A 13604-nucleotide genomic window follows, 5' to 3' on the forward strand; every position below is an offset into this window, starting at 1 on the left:
TGCTTTAGAAGTCTGTAAAACACAATTACTAGTGAGCGAACTGACCCACCAGTGCCCCCTCAGTGACAGAGGAGACTAAAAAGGCAGCAGAGTTACAGCAGCCCCCCCTCAGCTGGCCATCAGGCCTCAAAGGCTTCCTTCTGAAGGCCTGTTGTTCTTAGTGCCCAAATTTGTCTAATTTTACTTACAAAATCTTGTGATTTCCCATCAATGTGATAAAGTAACTTCATACATCACTTTCCAAGATGAAGATGTCTCTTCTGGCAATTAAGGATGATCTGTCTTTTGATATTCTTATTTATGTGGGTGTTTATGTATAAACACACATATACATTATGTGGGTGCATTTAGATTAGACTGTTAGCATAATTTCTGCATGACTGGTCATAATTCAGATTGACATATGCAATAGCAAAACTGAGGCAGCACATACACATGTTCAGGCAGAATCACTTGGCTTTAGCCTCCCCACCCTTTCCTTAGGTAAAGTCAAAATTAGAGTAAGCAAGAGAAAGAATTAAGCTGGAAGTGGGTAACATTTTTTCCCCCAGTTAATAAAAGAAGTAATAAACTTCATAAAGTACTAGAGTTAAGATCACTAACACTTTCAGGCATAACAGCTTTTTACCAGAAATTTATACCTCCTGTTTTAATTCAGGTAGTTTGCATTAGGACATAAAATCAAGGTATTTTTTTAAAGTGTAGTTTTATGTGAAATAACTGAGAAAAAAATTGTCCTTTCCTAAAAAGTATTCTTCTTCATCTGACTTAACTTGCCTGCCTCTCTCACACACACAATCATCCTGGCACTTGAGAATCAAAGTCACTGAATCCCTTTTTTATGACACTGTAATTTTTTGGCAAGTGTAAACTCCTTTCATATGCTGCCATACTCATTTATTTGAAGCTCGTGGGAGTCTTATGTCAAAAACATTAAATTATTTCTGAGTATGCTTTTATAAAGAGAAAAAAAAAGAAATGCTTTACAGCTCAACTTTCAGTATGAAATTTAAATAGAGAAGGAAGTCTCTGCTTCTCTTAGTAAACAACAAATGGATGACTTTCATCGAGAGTTGGTAGAAACCTTTCAGCTAGGATCTTACCCATGTCACTGGAGCAAATGTTAATGGAGTGAGTGTGCAGTCTTGCTGCCCTCTTCCTTGTGGGAAAATGGTCCACGTGTTTTAGAAAGGACAGCTTGTCTACAAAAGCAAGTTTCTCAGGTGAAAACTGTGTATGAAGACTTGTACCAATTAAGTCTACTGAAGGAGCATAGAATCTGTTGAACCAGAGGGAGGTAGAAATCAGGAAAAGGATCTTTTCCAAATGGTGCCATCATGAAACACTTCCTGAGCACTCAGTACCTGCCTTCTTCTCTGTTATTTTTGCCAGAATTTTCAAGATAATACTGGTGAGAAGAGTAGCTGGTTCCTTTCTGGAGGAGGAAAAAAATAAGAGCTATGTGGAAGCATTATGTTTGTGCAGTGGAAGTGATAGAGCCACAGAGAGAGATTTAGTGTTAAGTCCCATCTATAGAAATGCACAAAAGTCTCTCTGCATCATGCAAGGGAAATCGCTAGCCCTCCATTCAGCTTTGTTGCCAGATTTGGCCCATGGTTTTGAAGATGTGGAAGTGACTGGTGCAGCTCTTGTGGTGGAGGAGTGAAAGGTCAGCAGAGGCTTAAATGAGCTTGTCTTGCATCCAGCTGGGCCAGCAGGAGGTCATTAGGAAGATCGGAGGCTCACTTTAGGCTTGACAGAGTCTCTCCCCATGATACAAGGAGACCGTTTTGCTCATTGCTCTTCTCCCAGTGTATAAAAAGAACCCCAGGGACAGGAATGACACAGAAGTTTATCTTACTACTAAAGTTTTGCTTGAGGAGGGCACAACTAGCAATTACTCAGGAGGGGGATTTATTTTGTTTGTTTGCTTTTGATGGAAAGTAATGGAGATAAGTACAAAAGGCCTATTGATCTGCTGGCTCTATTGTGAAACCAAATAGAGTAGCAGGGGAAAAAATCTGTTCCTTAACATTTAAAAGTCAGAGGACCTGCTCAACTTCACTGCATCAAAGAATTTTGGAATTGCAGGGTTGTAGTTTGACTGGGAAATGAAATTGTTGCTCCCTTAAAATGTTTTTTTCTTGTACGTGGAGAAATTAACATACTGTATTTGACAGCTAATTATGTTAGGGCAAATATACTAATAGTTGTCTTGAATTGGTGCTAAGTGGCTCATTTCTTGGAGGTAGTGCCTGGTGAAATTGTGTGTACTTGCTGAAAAACTCACTCTAGAAAAGTTCTCCATAAGTTTCCAAACATAGAAAATGATGGAAAAAATGAATGTTGCTCTCCCAGAGAAGGTGATAACAGGAGGCAGGTAGCATGTTTTCACATCTTCACCTCTGTTGTTAATGTATGCAGTGGCTCATCAGAGGTAGCTCATGTTAATTTATTCCTGTACACCTGTACAGGGCTTAAAATCAGGTAATAAGACTAGCAAAAACTATACATCTCTGCTTTTTAGCTACAGCTACCCAGAGGCCTATAGAGGAACAAATTTAGTTCTGGAGACATCAGCAGGTTTTAATAAACCAAATACAGATGTCTTACTCCATACAAATCAAGAAGTTTACATGTTTAAATCTGGACTGATTTAACTAGCAATCGAGGAAGGTTCACACTTGGCACCAATGGCTGCCTCATATTTATTTATAAATCACCCTAAGCAAATATTTTGTTTTTAAATTTATTCATGTGGCTGGATCACCTTCCCTACACCTTGAAGATCAGATTATGCTTACCTTTCTGATAAAATTCAAGACAAACCTTAGCAATTAGTGGCCACCGCTCTTAGAAGTAAACAATAAAGGTGGTGAAACTCAACAAAGAGAAATATTTCTTTCTATACACATATCTAGTTTCTGAGAAAGGAGTCCTCATTTTAGTTGCTGGTGTTTTAAAACTGCCAATCACTAAAACAGATAAAAGTACTTGATGACATATTATCAAATACGAAGCAATGTTAGGGAAGAAGATAGAAGCCTATTTTTTTTTTCCTAAATAAAATTTAAATTTAACTTATACATGGGCTTTCCTTACATATAGGTAATCCATGGCCAGTCAGCCCTCCTCAGGATCAAACATTTAAGTCAGAGGATGAAAACATGACCAAAGTTCACTAAGTCTTACTAATTCTGACTATGATGCTGTCTTCAAGAAAATTCTCTTTCTGAAGACTGAAGGTCCAGGCCAGTTAGTTAGAATTTCTTCTTCCCGGGGACTATTTCATATGTATACTTCAAAACTAAGTACCAGTCTCTTACTCCCTGACAGAACCACATCTCAGCAGCAGAAAAATCAAGGGATAAAGGAAGAAGCAATTTCAAAAGCTAATACTTCATAGTGTTATCAATATAACCCGAACACTTCAGCACTCACCTCGGAGGACCAGAGTTCTTTACAGAGAAAATTATTCGCGTTTCACTTTCATTGCTTAGAATAAAAATTATTCCAACAGCCACCCAGTGACTGGGATGAATTAGAATTTGTGTCCCTTTGCTTGCTCTTTGTCATGAGTGTGAAATAGTCCTCTTGTGAATTTATTAAACACACACTTATTTACAGCTACATAGAAAAGGATGCCTTCGGAGCTGTTGCTTAGAATCCTCAACCCTAACAAACCTTGTGCCTCTTTCTCTTCCCTGTCACATTAAACAAAGAACATTCTTGCTTTTCAAAAAGTCTTTAACTTGATCTTATAAAATCCAGAAGGACCATAAGCAAAGACCTGGGAATATCTTCCACCCGACTGGCAACCTAAAACACTGTACTTCACATCTACATCCATCTTACTAACATGCCTATCTGAAGAACAAAAACGCCAACTTCCTCATGTCTGTACTTCTTGGATGAAGCCCAGGAAGACCTGTGGGTAACTTCTGTAAGGTTTCTAATCCTGAAGACAAGAAGGCCACACTGTGAACAGGAGGAAGAGGACGAATGTGCAGGCCATACCAGGGGCACCCTGGCAGCTTGCATACTCCAGCTGGCTCAAGCTCCCTCAGTGCTTCATCTGCACACAAGGTAGACACTGTGGAGCGAAGGATGAATGAAACTCAAAACTCTGGGGAAAGGAAGAAATGGCTACAGGGAAGCAAAATTAAAGACAAAGGAGGGTTTCTTTGGCAAGGTCTGTTGGCTCAATAGAAAGGTAAGAAAACTTAGCTTCACAGTGAGTGGAAGTGTAAAAAAATAGGGCCATAGACTTCCTGTCATTCTAGTGACTCACAGAGTAAAAGCGAAGAGAAGAGAAGGTGAGCCTAACGGACAGATCAGAGATGTGATCCAAGAGGCTTTGGGCACAGGAGATTATATCACAGGCTGCCATTAGACGATGGAGTGACAAAAGAAGGCTGAAAGAAGTAGAATTCTGTTCCACAGCCCACTCTGCTGAGATGCCTAAAGAGGCCGCTACCCAATGGCATCACTGTTTCTGGTCATTTGATGGTAGCTAGCCTCAGTGCTGTATTAACCCAAGTCACAGATACAACAAGGATGAATACTTTTCTTCTTGAAGTATCAGAGTCCCCTCCCCCCAAGTTTTTAACCTGAGATCAAAAGATTTGGATATTTTTAGAAAGCAAAAAAAAAAAAAAAAAATTCAATCTGCAATATTTTTTCTATTTGCTCTTCTTCAGTTATCAGGTGTGACAAATTCTAAAACTTAAAAATATTATGGACAAAATTCAACCTATCAACTGTCTCCCAAAGTCTGCCATCTCCTGTGAGACTGAACACACATGAGAACACATCTGTACCATTCTTCCCACCTGGAACATCCTGGTTATCTGTCACTGGTTTAAGCTTCTATATGTCTAGCCACTGGCTAAGCTCCCACATCCTTAAAATAAAAATGGAGATTGAAATAGTCTTTGGCCATCAATTAATGTTTTTTTCTCTGACAAACCAATAGCATGCAATAGTATCTCCTTATGCATTAAGGACATAAACATCCTAGCACTTGTGCTTTTTAGTGGCTGGACATAAACGAAAGTACCAAGCTTTAGGTATGTAGCCTTTTTGGTCCTACAGCTGTTTATTCTGGTGTTATGACCTGTAATATTTTCAGCAAACCAGCTAAAACTCTGATAGGAATTCATGCAAATAAGCATGAATTTTGGCTTGTCTTCAAACACTCCATTTCCATAAATATTTGATGTAGGTTTTCATGAGTCTTTTATTTTTGTTAAAAAATTTCAATGCATTAACCTCATTATCACTCATGCACTATTTCAAATTTGAAAGAATGAATATTACTCACAAACTTAGGGGAGGTTGGATAGAGTATTATCTTTTATTATTCAAAGTATATCTATCTTACCTGACATATTCTGGAACCATAAATGATAACTTAGAAATTAAAATAACTTTGTGACTACAACCCATTTTTACAGAACAATATAAATGGAGGTGAGAAATCTTTTATTAGACAATAGATTTCTCTTTAAAAGCATGTTTTGCATTGTATAGAGATTTTACTTTTCATAGATCGGGCTCCTTTTATTTCAGTAGAAAGGAAATTTTAGATATATACACACATATAGGTACACATATGTATGTATATATATGTACATATATGGCTTTTTTAAAAGGGTTCATCTTTCAAGTAAGATAAAACAGAATATTTCAGAGACATGTCACTACTTTTCCATAGTACTTTCATTACAGGTTGCTTTGTCAAGAATTCTACCCAATTGATAAGCACTAGAAAATGGGTTGTGGCTACTTGGAAACTTCTTCATTAATTTTGTTTCTTCCACATACACTGATTTTTGCCATATACTAAAATTTTCTCTAAAAATATTTTAAAGAGACAACATAGAATCCTAAACCACGATCCAATATAATGGGAATAACTAACTGATGTGTTACCTGAGCTGGACTGGTACAGTATGTAAACGATCTGCTCACAGGCTCATCTCCATAGTGAAGGATGACCTTGTTATCCTACCACTGACCACCTTGGCACATTCCGTTTATATTATATTTTCTTTAAGTTTAATAAAAAACATGGGAGGTTTAGGACAAGCCGCTTCTCTTTAAGCCCAACTGTTTCAGAGCTGCTGCTACATAGCTAGGGTGTGATGTCATCTGAAGGCTGGACATAATATGTTCAACCGATCCTACAGTACATGCAAGCCTCCCCTTCTCTGCCTAATTCCCATGGCTGACTACATTTTAGAGATATGCTCAAAGACATCATGAAATTAAAATAAACAAACCCACACCGCCACATCTTGCCCCCCACATCAACAATGACTTTGGCTTCACATTTTCTTCTGATATTTTCATGACTCTTAAAGAATTTAAGGACATACTAAATACTCATGTAAGGAATGATAACATTTCTGGTTATACCTACGGAGATGCAGGCTGTCTCGATGTCCTGGACCTATGGTTCTTTCCATCCGTAAATTTCTGTTTCTATATTGGATAAATATGTGTGTATGAAGATAATTTATTGATTTAATTAAAAAGCCACAAGGCAAAGCAGAAATATAAATATATATATATATATATATATATATATATATATATATATATATATGACAGAAGCTGCGGCTTCTAAGTAAAGGTAAATGGGGAGGCAGGGAACTGTGTACAGTTAACTGATTCACACCTAGATGCATGGAAATACATATGCACACACACATGTACACAGCACACAGAGAAAAATGGCGTGCATTACTGGGTAAAATGGCATATGATTCTGCATGCTTAATCATAACAAGCAACAACTGCAACAATCCTTCATGAGCATGGCAGCTTAGTTATCACATGGTCACTGTGGACAATCTTTACAGTGCATCAAAACAGCGAGGTTGGACCTTTTAATGTCAAGTCCAACATGACTGACACTGGCACCCTCCACCCTCAGCAGGAGCAGCCAATGGAGATTTACTGACCTGTCTCTGCTTCGGCGCGAGGGGAAGGCAGCATTGCAGCCAGCCACTGTGCAGACGTGCATCTCTTTTAAGTGAACGTTTCTGTAGTGAAGCTTCACGCTGTAGGAGCTTTTGAAACTCTTCTTGCACACATAACAGATTTTGGGGTCTGGGCTAGAACACAGGTCACCTTCTGGGGAGAACTTTTGAGGACTGGCATAATTCAGGGACGATGCAAAACTTTCGTGTAGGGCAGCCATGCTAGCCCCGCCACCGTTGTACAGTCCATACTGGCTCATGTAAAACATGTCATAAGTGGGATCTGTGAATTCTTCCTTCACCTTGATGACATCCTGGTGAGAGGGTTCACTGTGGTTCTCATCAGGTCTCTCACTGCTCATCAGGACTTTTTCACTCACCTCACTGTGAATGTGCTCTTCCCCTTCCATGGATTCCTCACCCAGTTTGGGCTCTGAAGACTCAGACTCGTTCTCATAGTCCCGCTCAGGCTCCTGGTCCTCAGAAGTCATGCTGTCAGCCCTTCTTATTTCAGTCCTTGAAATGCACCTGGTCCTGTTATGCTTAGAAAAGTCCTTCACAGACATGCCTGGGCTCATCTCCTCTTGGGAGTGGCAATGATTGTCATGGCTCATGTCATTGACCACAGCTCCTCCATCATTGGGGTCATCATCTTCGTCATCAAACTCATCAGCGGTATCGATTATTTCCTTCTCAATCTTTACAGGCATGCTTGACTTCCTGGGCTTTTTCTTGGGTGCCAGGTCGGCACTAGGCTCAATGGTGGCCATCATCACTGCTGGCACTACTGGCTCAGAAGGTGGTGGGGGGTGCTGCTCTATGGTACCACTGGTTGGAATGATGGGACTGGTTGGGAGGGAGGTTGGAGGACTCACCATTTCCCCTGGAGTGAGTAAACTTCTATAAAATGGAGGAACAGGCTGTACAGTCTTTAGCCCAGAAAATACCAGCTGGCTAGGGAGAGGATTCTGTAAGACGGGGTCTAGTGGGGGAGTGGTAAAACCCATTGGGGGCCGCCCAGGACTCGTGAGTGTGAGATTTGATTTCGTACTCGCTATGACGGGGGTGGCAGCTCCTGATGTGGCCCGAATTAAATCTTTGTCTCGGTTATTTCTTAACATAGGCATGTGAAGGCGAGGGTTGGGGTTTGCACTGTGCCGATTTCGGCTTCGGAGGGAGCTAAAGACCATGTTGCAGCCTTCGATGGTGCATCGATGTTTGATCTTCAGATGGACAGCATTATAATGAATTTTGAGAGTACCTTTGTCATAGAAAGTCTTCCCACATGCATTACAGAACACTCTTCCCTTCCTGGAGGCCGACCCCATCCTTCTCATCCGGTGAATCCGGAATGAGCTTTTTGGGTGTTCAGTTTTGGTGAGATCACTGACTGGGGCAGAATTCTGAATGGGGGAGACACAGGCTGGCTCGGTTTTGGGCTCCACATTGGTGATGCTGGTCAGGGCATTTCTATTTGGTGTCTGATCATTCTTATAAGGTGTGGGAGACACTTCAGACTCGCTGCTCTCATTATATTCATTCTGGGTTGAAAGGCTTGGTTCCCGCAGCCTCAGTCCTGGTTGCTCTAGAAGTAGCCCGTTTGGAGGCAACCCTAGCAGAGGGGCTGAGACAGGGTTTATGTACTGGAATGGAAGCAGAAATGCAAGGCTGTTGGGGATGTTTTCGAAGTGATGAATGCTGGAAGGATTGCTGTTCTCTAAGTGAGCAAGGAGGCTGGGACTCCTGGTGCGATTATTGCTCTCAATGAAAGTCCTTATATCTGAGTCTGTCTTTGAAGATGGTACAGCCACGGCCTGCCCTTCTTTCTCCTGAATTGCCATCAGCTCCACAATGGATTTGGTTTCTCCAAACCGCAGAAACTGCTGAAGGGTGATGATTTCCTCTTCTCGAGACATGATGGCCCAGCGGTCCAGCACCTTGCCGGCAGCATCCTACGGGCCACATCAAAGAAACAACAAAGACAAACACAGAAACTTATTGATTGTGCATAATTATCCACTGCAACTGAAGGTGCTCTCTCTGCTCGTGAAACACTGAGAGCGAGAGCAGAAAACAACATGCAAGCGCTGTTAATAAAAAATCAACCCACAAAGCAAACTTTTCTGCCATGCAAATGTAGTAATTAGAGTCACAGTTAGAGAAACAGATTGAGTTTAATAATGTCAAAGCAAACAAAATGTAGACCACTGGGGCTCTGTGATCTAAAATGCCTTCAGTACTGCTATTTTAACAACAATGATCTATGTACTATGCAACTATTTAGCATATATTAGTATAAGACGTGAACTCTTGCTGTGCAACCCAGTATAAATGCAAAAAAAAAAAAAAGGTACCTTAATCCTTATTAAATAGTGACACCATAGGAAGGAATTAAGTACAGTTTGCGAAATTTACTTCTTCGACACAAGCAGACATGAAACTGGATTCAATGATGGAAATTCCTTTAAATGGGAGTTATGTGAATTTCTGAATCAAAAAGATGAATAAAGTAGCATTACCCCTCATACTCCCTTCCCTAAGCTGTATCTTTTCTTTTTAAAATGGCTGTATTTTAGCATCATTTAAGAGTAGGCAATTTCATGAGGTAGAATCAGGGAAATATTATTTGTGAAAGGTAATTGTACTTTTCCTAAAAATTGGTTGTAATCCTATGATTCAAAGTTTGAGTTAGACTTAAAGTATTTGACTTCTTATGATCTTGTTATAAATGACAGTCATAGATATTTGAAAAGTAAACATGTGATGGATTTAGATAGAATAAATGTGTAAAAAGTTGTCTCTTAGCATCCTCCTCTGATAGCAAAGGAAGTCCACAGAGACTACACATCAGCAATCATCACACTATGTGTTGTTAAATATACATTAAAAAGCATTTCACACTTTCATTTTTGCTAGTAACTATGAGATTTGCCTGAAGGTAGGACTTAAAAATCCTGCAATGTGATGTCAGGCAATCCATTTCAGCGTGGATTGAGAGAAATCTATTTAAACACTTACATAATGACTCCATCATTTTAGAAGGCATCATTTCTTAGACCTACCAGGACAGGGCGCTTTGCAACCCTCTGTGAATGACACTTGCTCCAACCCTGACCATCAGCTTAAGAAAGCATAAAATCTTGTTGAAAAACAAAAGAGAGCTCGGGTGCAGCTCAGTGGCACAGCATGTGCATGCCATGTGCATAGCCCTGGGTTCTATCCCTAGCACCAGAACAAACAAACAAATGATAAGACAGTTATTAATTACAAAGGGGAAACTCATAATGTTACATTAGGCAAATCTAACAGACACCACCTTAAAAGAGACATCAAAGTTAACACCACTGGTGGACATTAACATTGACATCCCGAAGGGATACATTGAGAGGGGCACGGTCTCACTTTTGTGGCATTCTTGTCAAAAACTTACCTCCCCCAAACATGGGAAAACATCGGGCAAACCAAAACCGAGGGGCATTCTACAAAACAGTGGTAATACTCTTCAAAGTGTAAATGTCAGGTAAGATTAAAAAGAATAAAGAATGGTCAGAGATAAGACAAGACTACAAAGACACAATCATGCAATTCTAGATTAGAAAAGGACATTACTGGGAAACTGACAAAATTTGAAGAAAGTCTCTAGATAGGTTAATATTTCCATATAAATCTTAATTTTCTGATTTCAACAATGGTATAAATGATTACAGGAAGACGTTTCTCTAGGGTAGCAGGATGAGGGATATAAGGAACTAAGGAACCTGTACTACTTTTGCAATGGAAAGTCTTTCCTCAGCCTTTGAATACAAAATTCCATCTAGATCACAATCATGCCTTGAGTGGTCACAGCTAGTTTGATTAAGTAGGTATCTGTCATTTGTTTGAATTTGGGGGGATGGGAGGTATCAGGGATTGAACTCAGGGGTTCTCGACTACTGAGCCACATCCCCAGACCTATTTTGTATTTTATTTAGAGTCAGGGTCTGACTGAATTGCTTTAGTGCCTCACCGTTGCTGAGGCTGGCTTTGAACTTGTGATCCTCCTGCCTCAGCCTTCTGAACTGCTAGGATTACACGCATGCGTTACCATGCTCACCTTGAATTATTTTTTAAAGAAGCTCTGATAGTTATGTTCTATTCTCCATAAAATTCCCTCCTAGCATTCTGTCATTTTACATCAACAGTATGTGTGGTGCACACATAAGGGCGTCCATCCCATGAAAACTGCCAAATACATTTATCTCTTCCTCACTGAATAGATAAAATTGGACTTCAGTTCAAATATTCCCATATAAGTCTATGCTCAGAACAGTCATATAATTATGTGGGTACAGAGTGACTCCAAATGATCCTCCAGGATTGTTGAAAATGCAACAGCTATTTTTAACAAGATAGATACCGATTTCTCACACATCATTTTTTGTTTGTTTGTTTGTTTGTTTTTGGAATGGCGGAGGGACAGGGGGTTGGTATTGTAGGTACATAAAAAAATTAAAATTGTGATTATATATAGTTTAATTTCATTTGCACCTCATCATAGCTTCCAGAGCTCTGTGAATATTTAACAGATGAGAAATTAGAGGTAAAGAAATATAAGAGTGCTCGTTAAGTTTTGCCAAGGCACTGACCTCCAGGCTACAACTTGAACCCAGAAATTCTGACTCTAAGTTCACTGTCTCAACAGTGTGCAGGACTATTATTTTGTGGTGCCATTTCCCAGGTAAGCATGTTGTGTTTGTGACAGTGACAAGCAGAACTTTTTCTGAACAGTCAGTCCCCAGAACACTGTAATGTCCACTTGTATGCCATTTTTAAAATCTCTTCTTACCATCAATCTACTCTTGATCACTTTTTCTCGAGCCTTTCACTATGGATTGCTTCCTAACTGTATAAGGTCTTTTCTTCCCAGGTAGCCTACACCTAAATCTGCATGTCAATAATGGCGGCCTCTGGTATTAAAATGAACCTCAGAAATGATAGCAACTGGTCCCACCCACCTGAGGCATCTCTTTTCCCTCCTCCCAGTTTTCTTCTCCCAGCAGTGCACAGCCAGCCCCTCTGGTTTCCCCTTTCTCTGGTCCACCAAAACTCCAGCTGCTATTTCTAAAACCACTGCCCTTAGTCCAGATTAGCTATCTCTGCTAAAATAGAGACTGTGGTGTTAAGTCACTTACTTTGAGTAGAAAAGATTCCGGTAAGCAAGATTCAGAACTTTGCTAGTATCTAGCCTCATAAAAGAGAGGTTTCACTTATAGTGGAGACAGAGGGGACAATTTATACTTATAGAGAAGGATAACATAGCACTTTTGCAAACAAAACTACTCACGAACTGCACAAATATCTACACATGCATTCAAATTTCCATCCCTGTGATGGGGTACCCCTCTGGCTCCAGGTAATAAGAACCACAGAAATTCTTTCCAAAGAAGTTATCACTCATATTTTATCAAGATTATCTAATACCATCAACATTTATAACTGGAAAAATTGCAGAAAGAAACAAAGTTGATCTTCATAGGCAACACAAGGAGCCAGAAAACTCCTTTGCTGAGAACAGCTATCAGTTTTGGTATATCCACAGATGAACTGGTTGAAGGGAGTTAGAAACCAGCAAAGGGAACAAGGGAAGCCCAGGGTTTTTTTCTTTCTTTCTTTTTTTTTTTTTTTTCTGAAGATCTTTGTAATAGAAATAAGCAAGATTTGGTGCAGTGATTCTTACACACCACAACAACAACAAACACAAACTTGTCTACAAGTAATTCCAAGTAACCATTTGAAAACCTTTAGGACGAATGGAAACTATTGCAATAACTGAAGACATATATTTTTTTCTTTTTTTAGAAATTTGTTTTTATTTTACTTAAGTATTGACTCAAGACTGACAAAAGGGAAAAACTAGTTTTCCTTATGGATAGTTTAGATGATCAAATATAAGTTACCAAAGTGGATAGGAATTCTAAAAAGAATCAAACGTTATCATGAAATGAATAAAACAAAAACCTCTTAACCTGATATAAAGATCTAGACTACTGACCCACCCACACCAGGACACTGATCTTGTACATGAATGAGTTAACATTAGGATATGTATCTGAACTTTTCTCCTTCCTAGGCAAATTTGTAGTTGGTGAGTCAATTCCTTTATGCTTTCCCACTTGAAATCAGAGTTCACTGATCTTCAGTCTGTTAGGTTGGGAAATATTTTACAAAATGAGGATAATAAGACTTCTCCTATTAAAGTTAAATGGAAGGTATTATTATAAGTATTGATTTCCTGTGAAAATAATAGTACACCACTAATTAAAAATTTAGTAACATGAAATAATATAGACTTATAAACCAGTTTTATTTGGCTTAGGAAAAGTATAAAACACTTAAAATAATTTACATCTGAGCATATTATATGAAAACCCTTCCTTTTATTATTTCATGGGAACTGGTAGATTACTTGTAGAAATTTGGCATTCAGTTCTTACATGGCTCTTCAGAAGACCCTCCCCCACACTCAACCGCCCTTACCCAGTGCTGGGGATGGAACCCAGGGCCTCGAGCATGCTAGGCAAGAATTATACCACTGAGCTATACCCCGAGCCCAGAAGAGCGATTTTTAAATATCTTTTT

At 39.4% G+C, this 13604-nt stretch overlaps 1 protein-coding gene across 16 annotated transcripts in view; it reads right to left on the reverse strand.

Annotated features, from left to right (window-relative positions):
- Positions 1-13604, reverse strand: part of Bnc2 (basonuclin zinc finger protein 2) — a 413122-nt gene that overhangs the window by 11021 nt on the left and 388497 nt on the right. For 11 of the 16 annotated variants that reach the window (XM_046467326.2, XM_058586357.1, XM_058586354.1 and 8 more), the window contains 2 exons: positions 6969-8938; positions 6421-6486 (listed from right to left, as the gene is read on the reverse strand). In XM_046467326.2, coding sequence (XP_046323282.1) covers positions 6421-6486; positions 6969-8938 — 2036 coding nt within the window. The remainder of the gene's footprint in view (positions 1-6420; positions 6487-6968; positions 8939-13604) is intronic. The other 5 variants (XM_058586356.1, XM_058586355.1, XM_058586358.1 and 2 more) reach the window with 2 other exon arrangements.

The sequence above is a fragment of the Marmota monax genome, unplaced genomic scaffold (genome assembly GCF_021218885.2).
Source record: "Marmota monax isolate L192 unplaced genomic scaffold, Marmota_monax_Labrador192_F-V1.1 WCK01_AAM20220418_F8-fsc00033, whole genome shotgun sequence".
In the NCBI taxonomy this organism is placed as follows: domain Eukaryota; kingdom Metazoa; phylum Chordata; class Mammalia; order Rodentia; family Sciuridae; genus Marmota; species Marmota monax.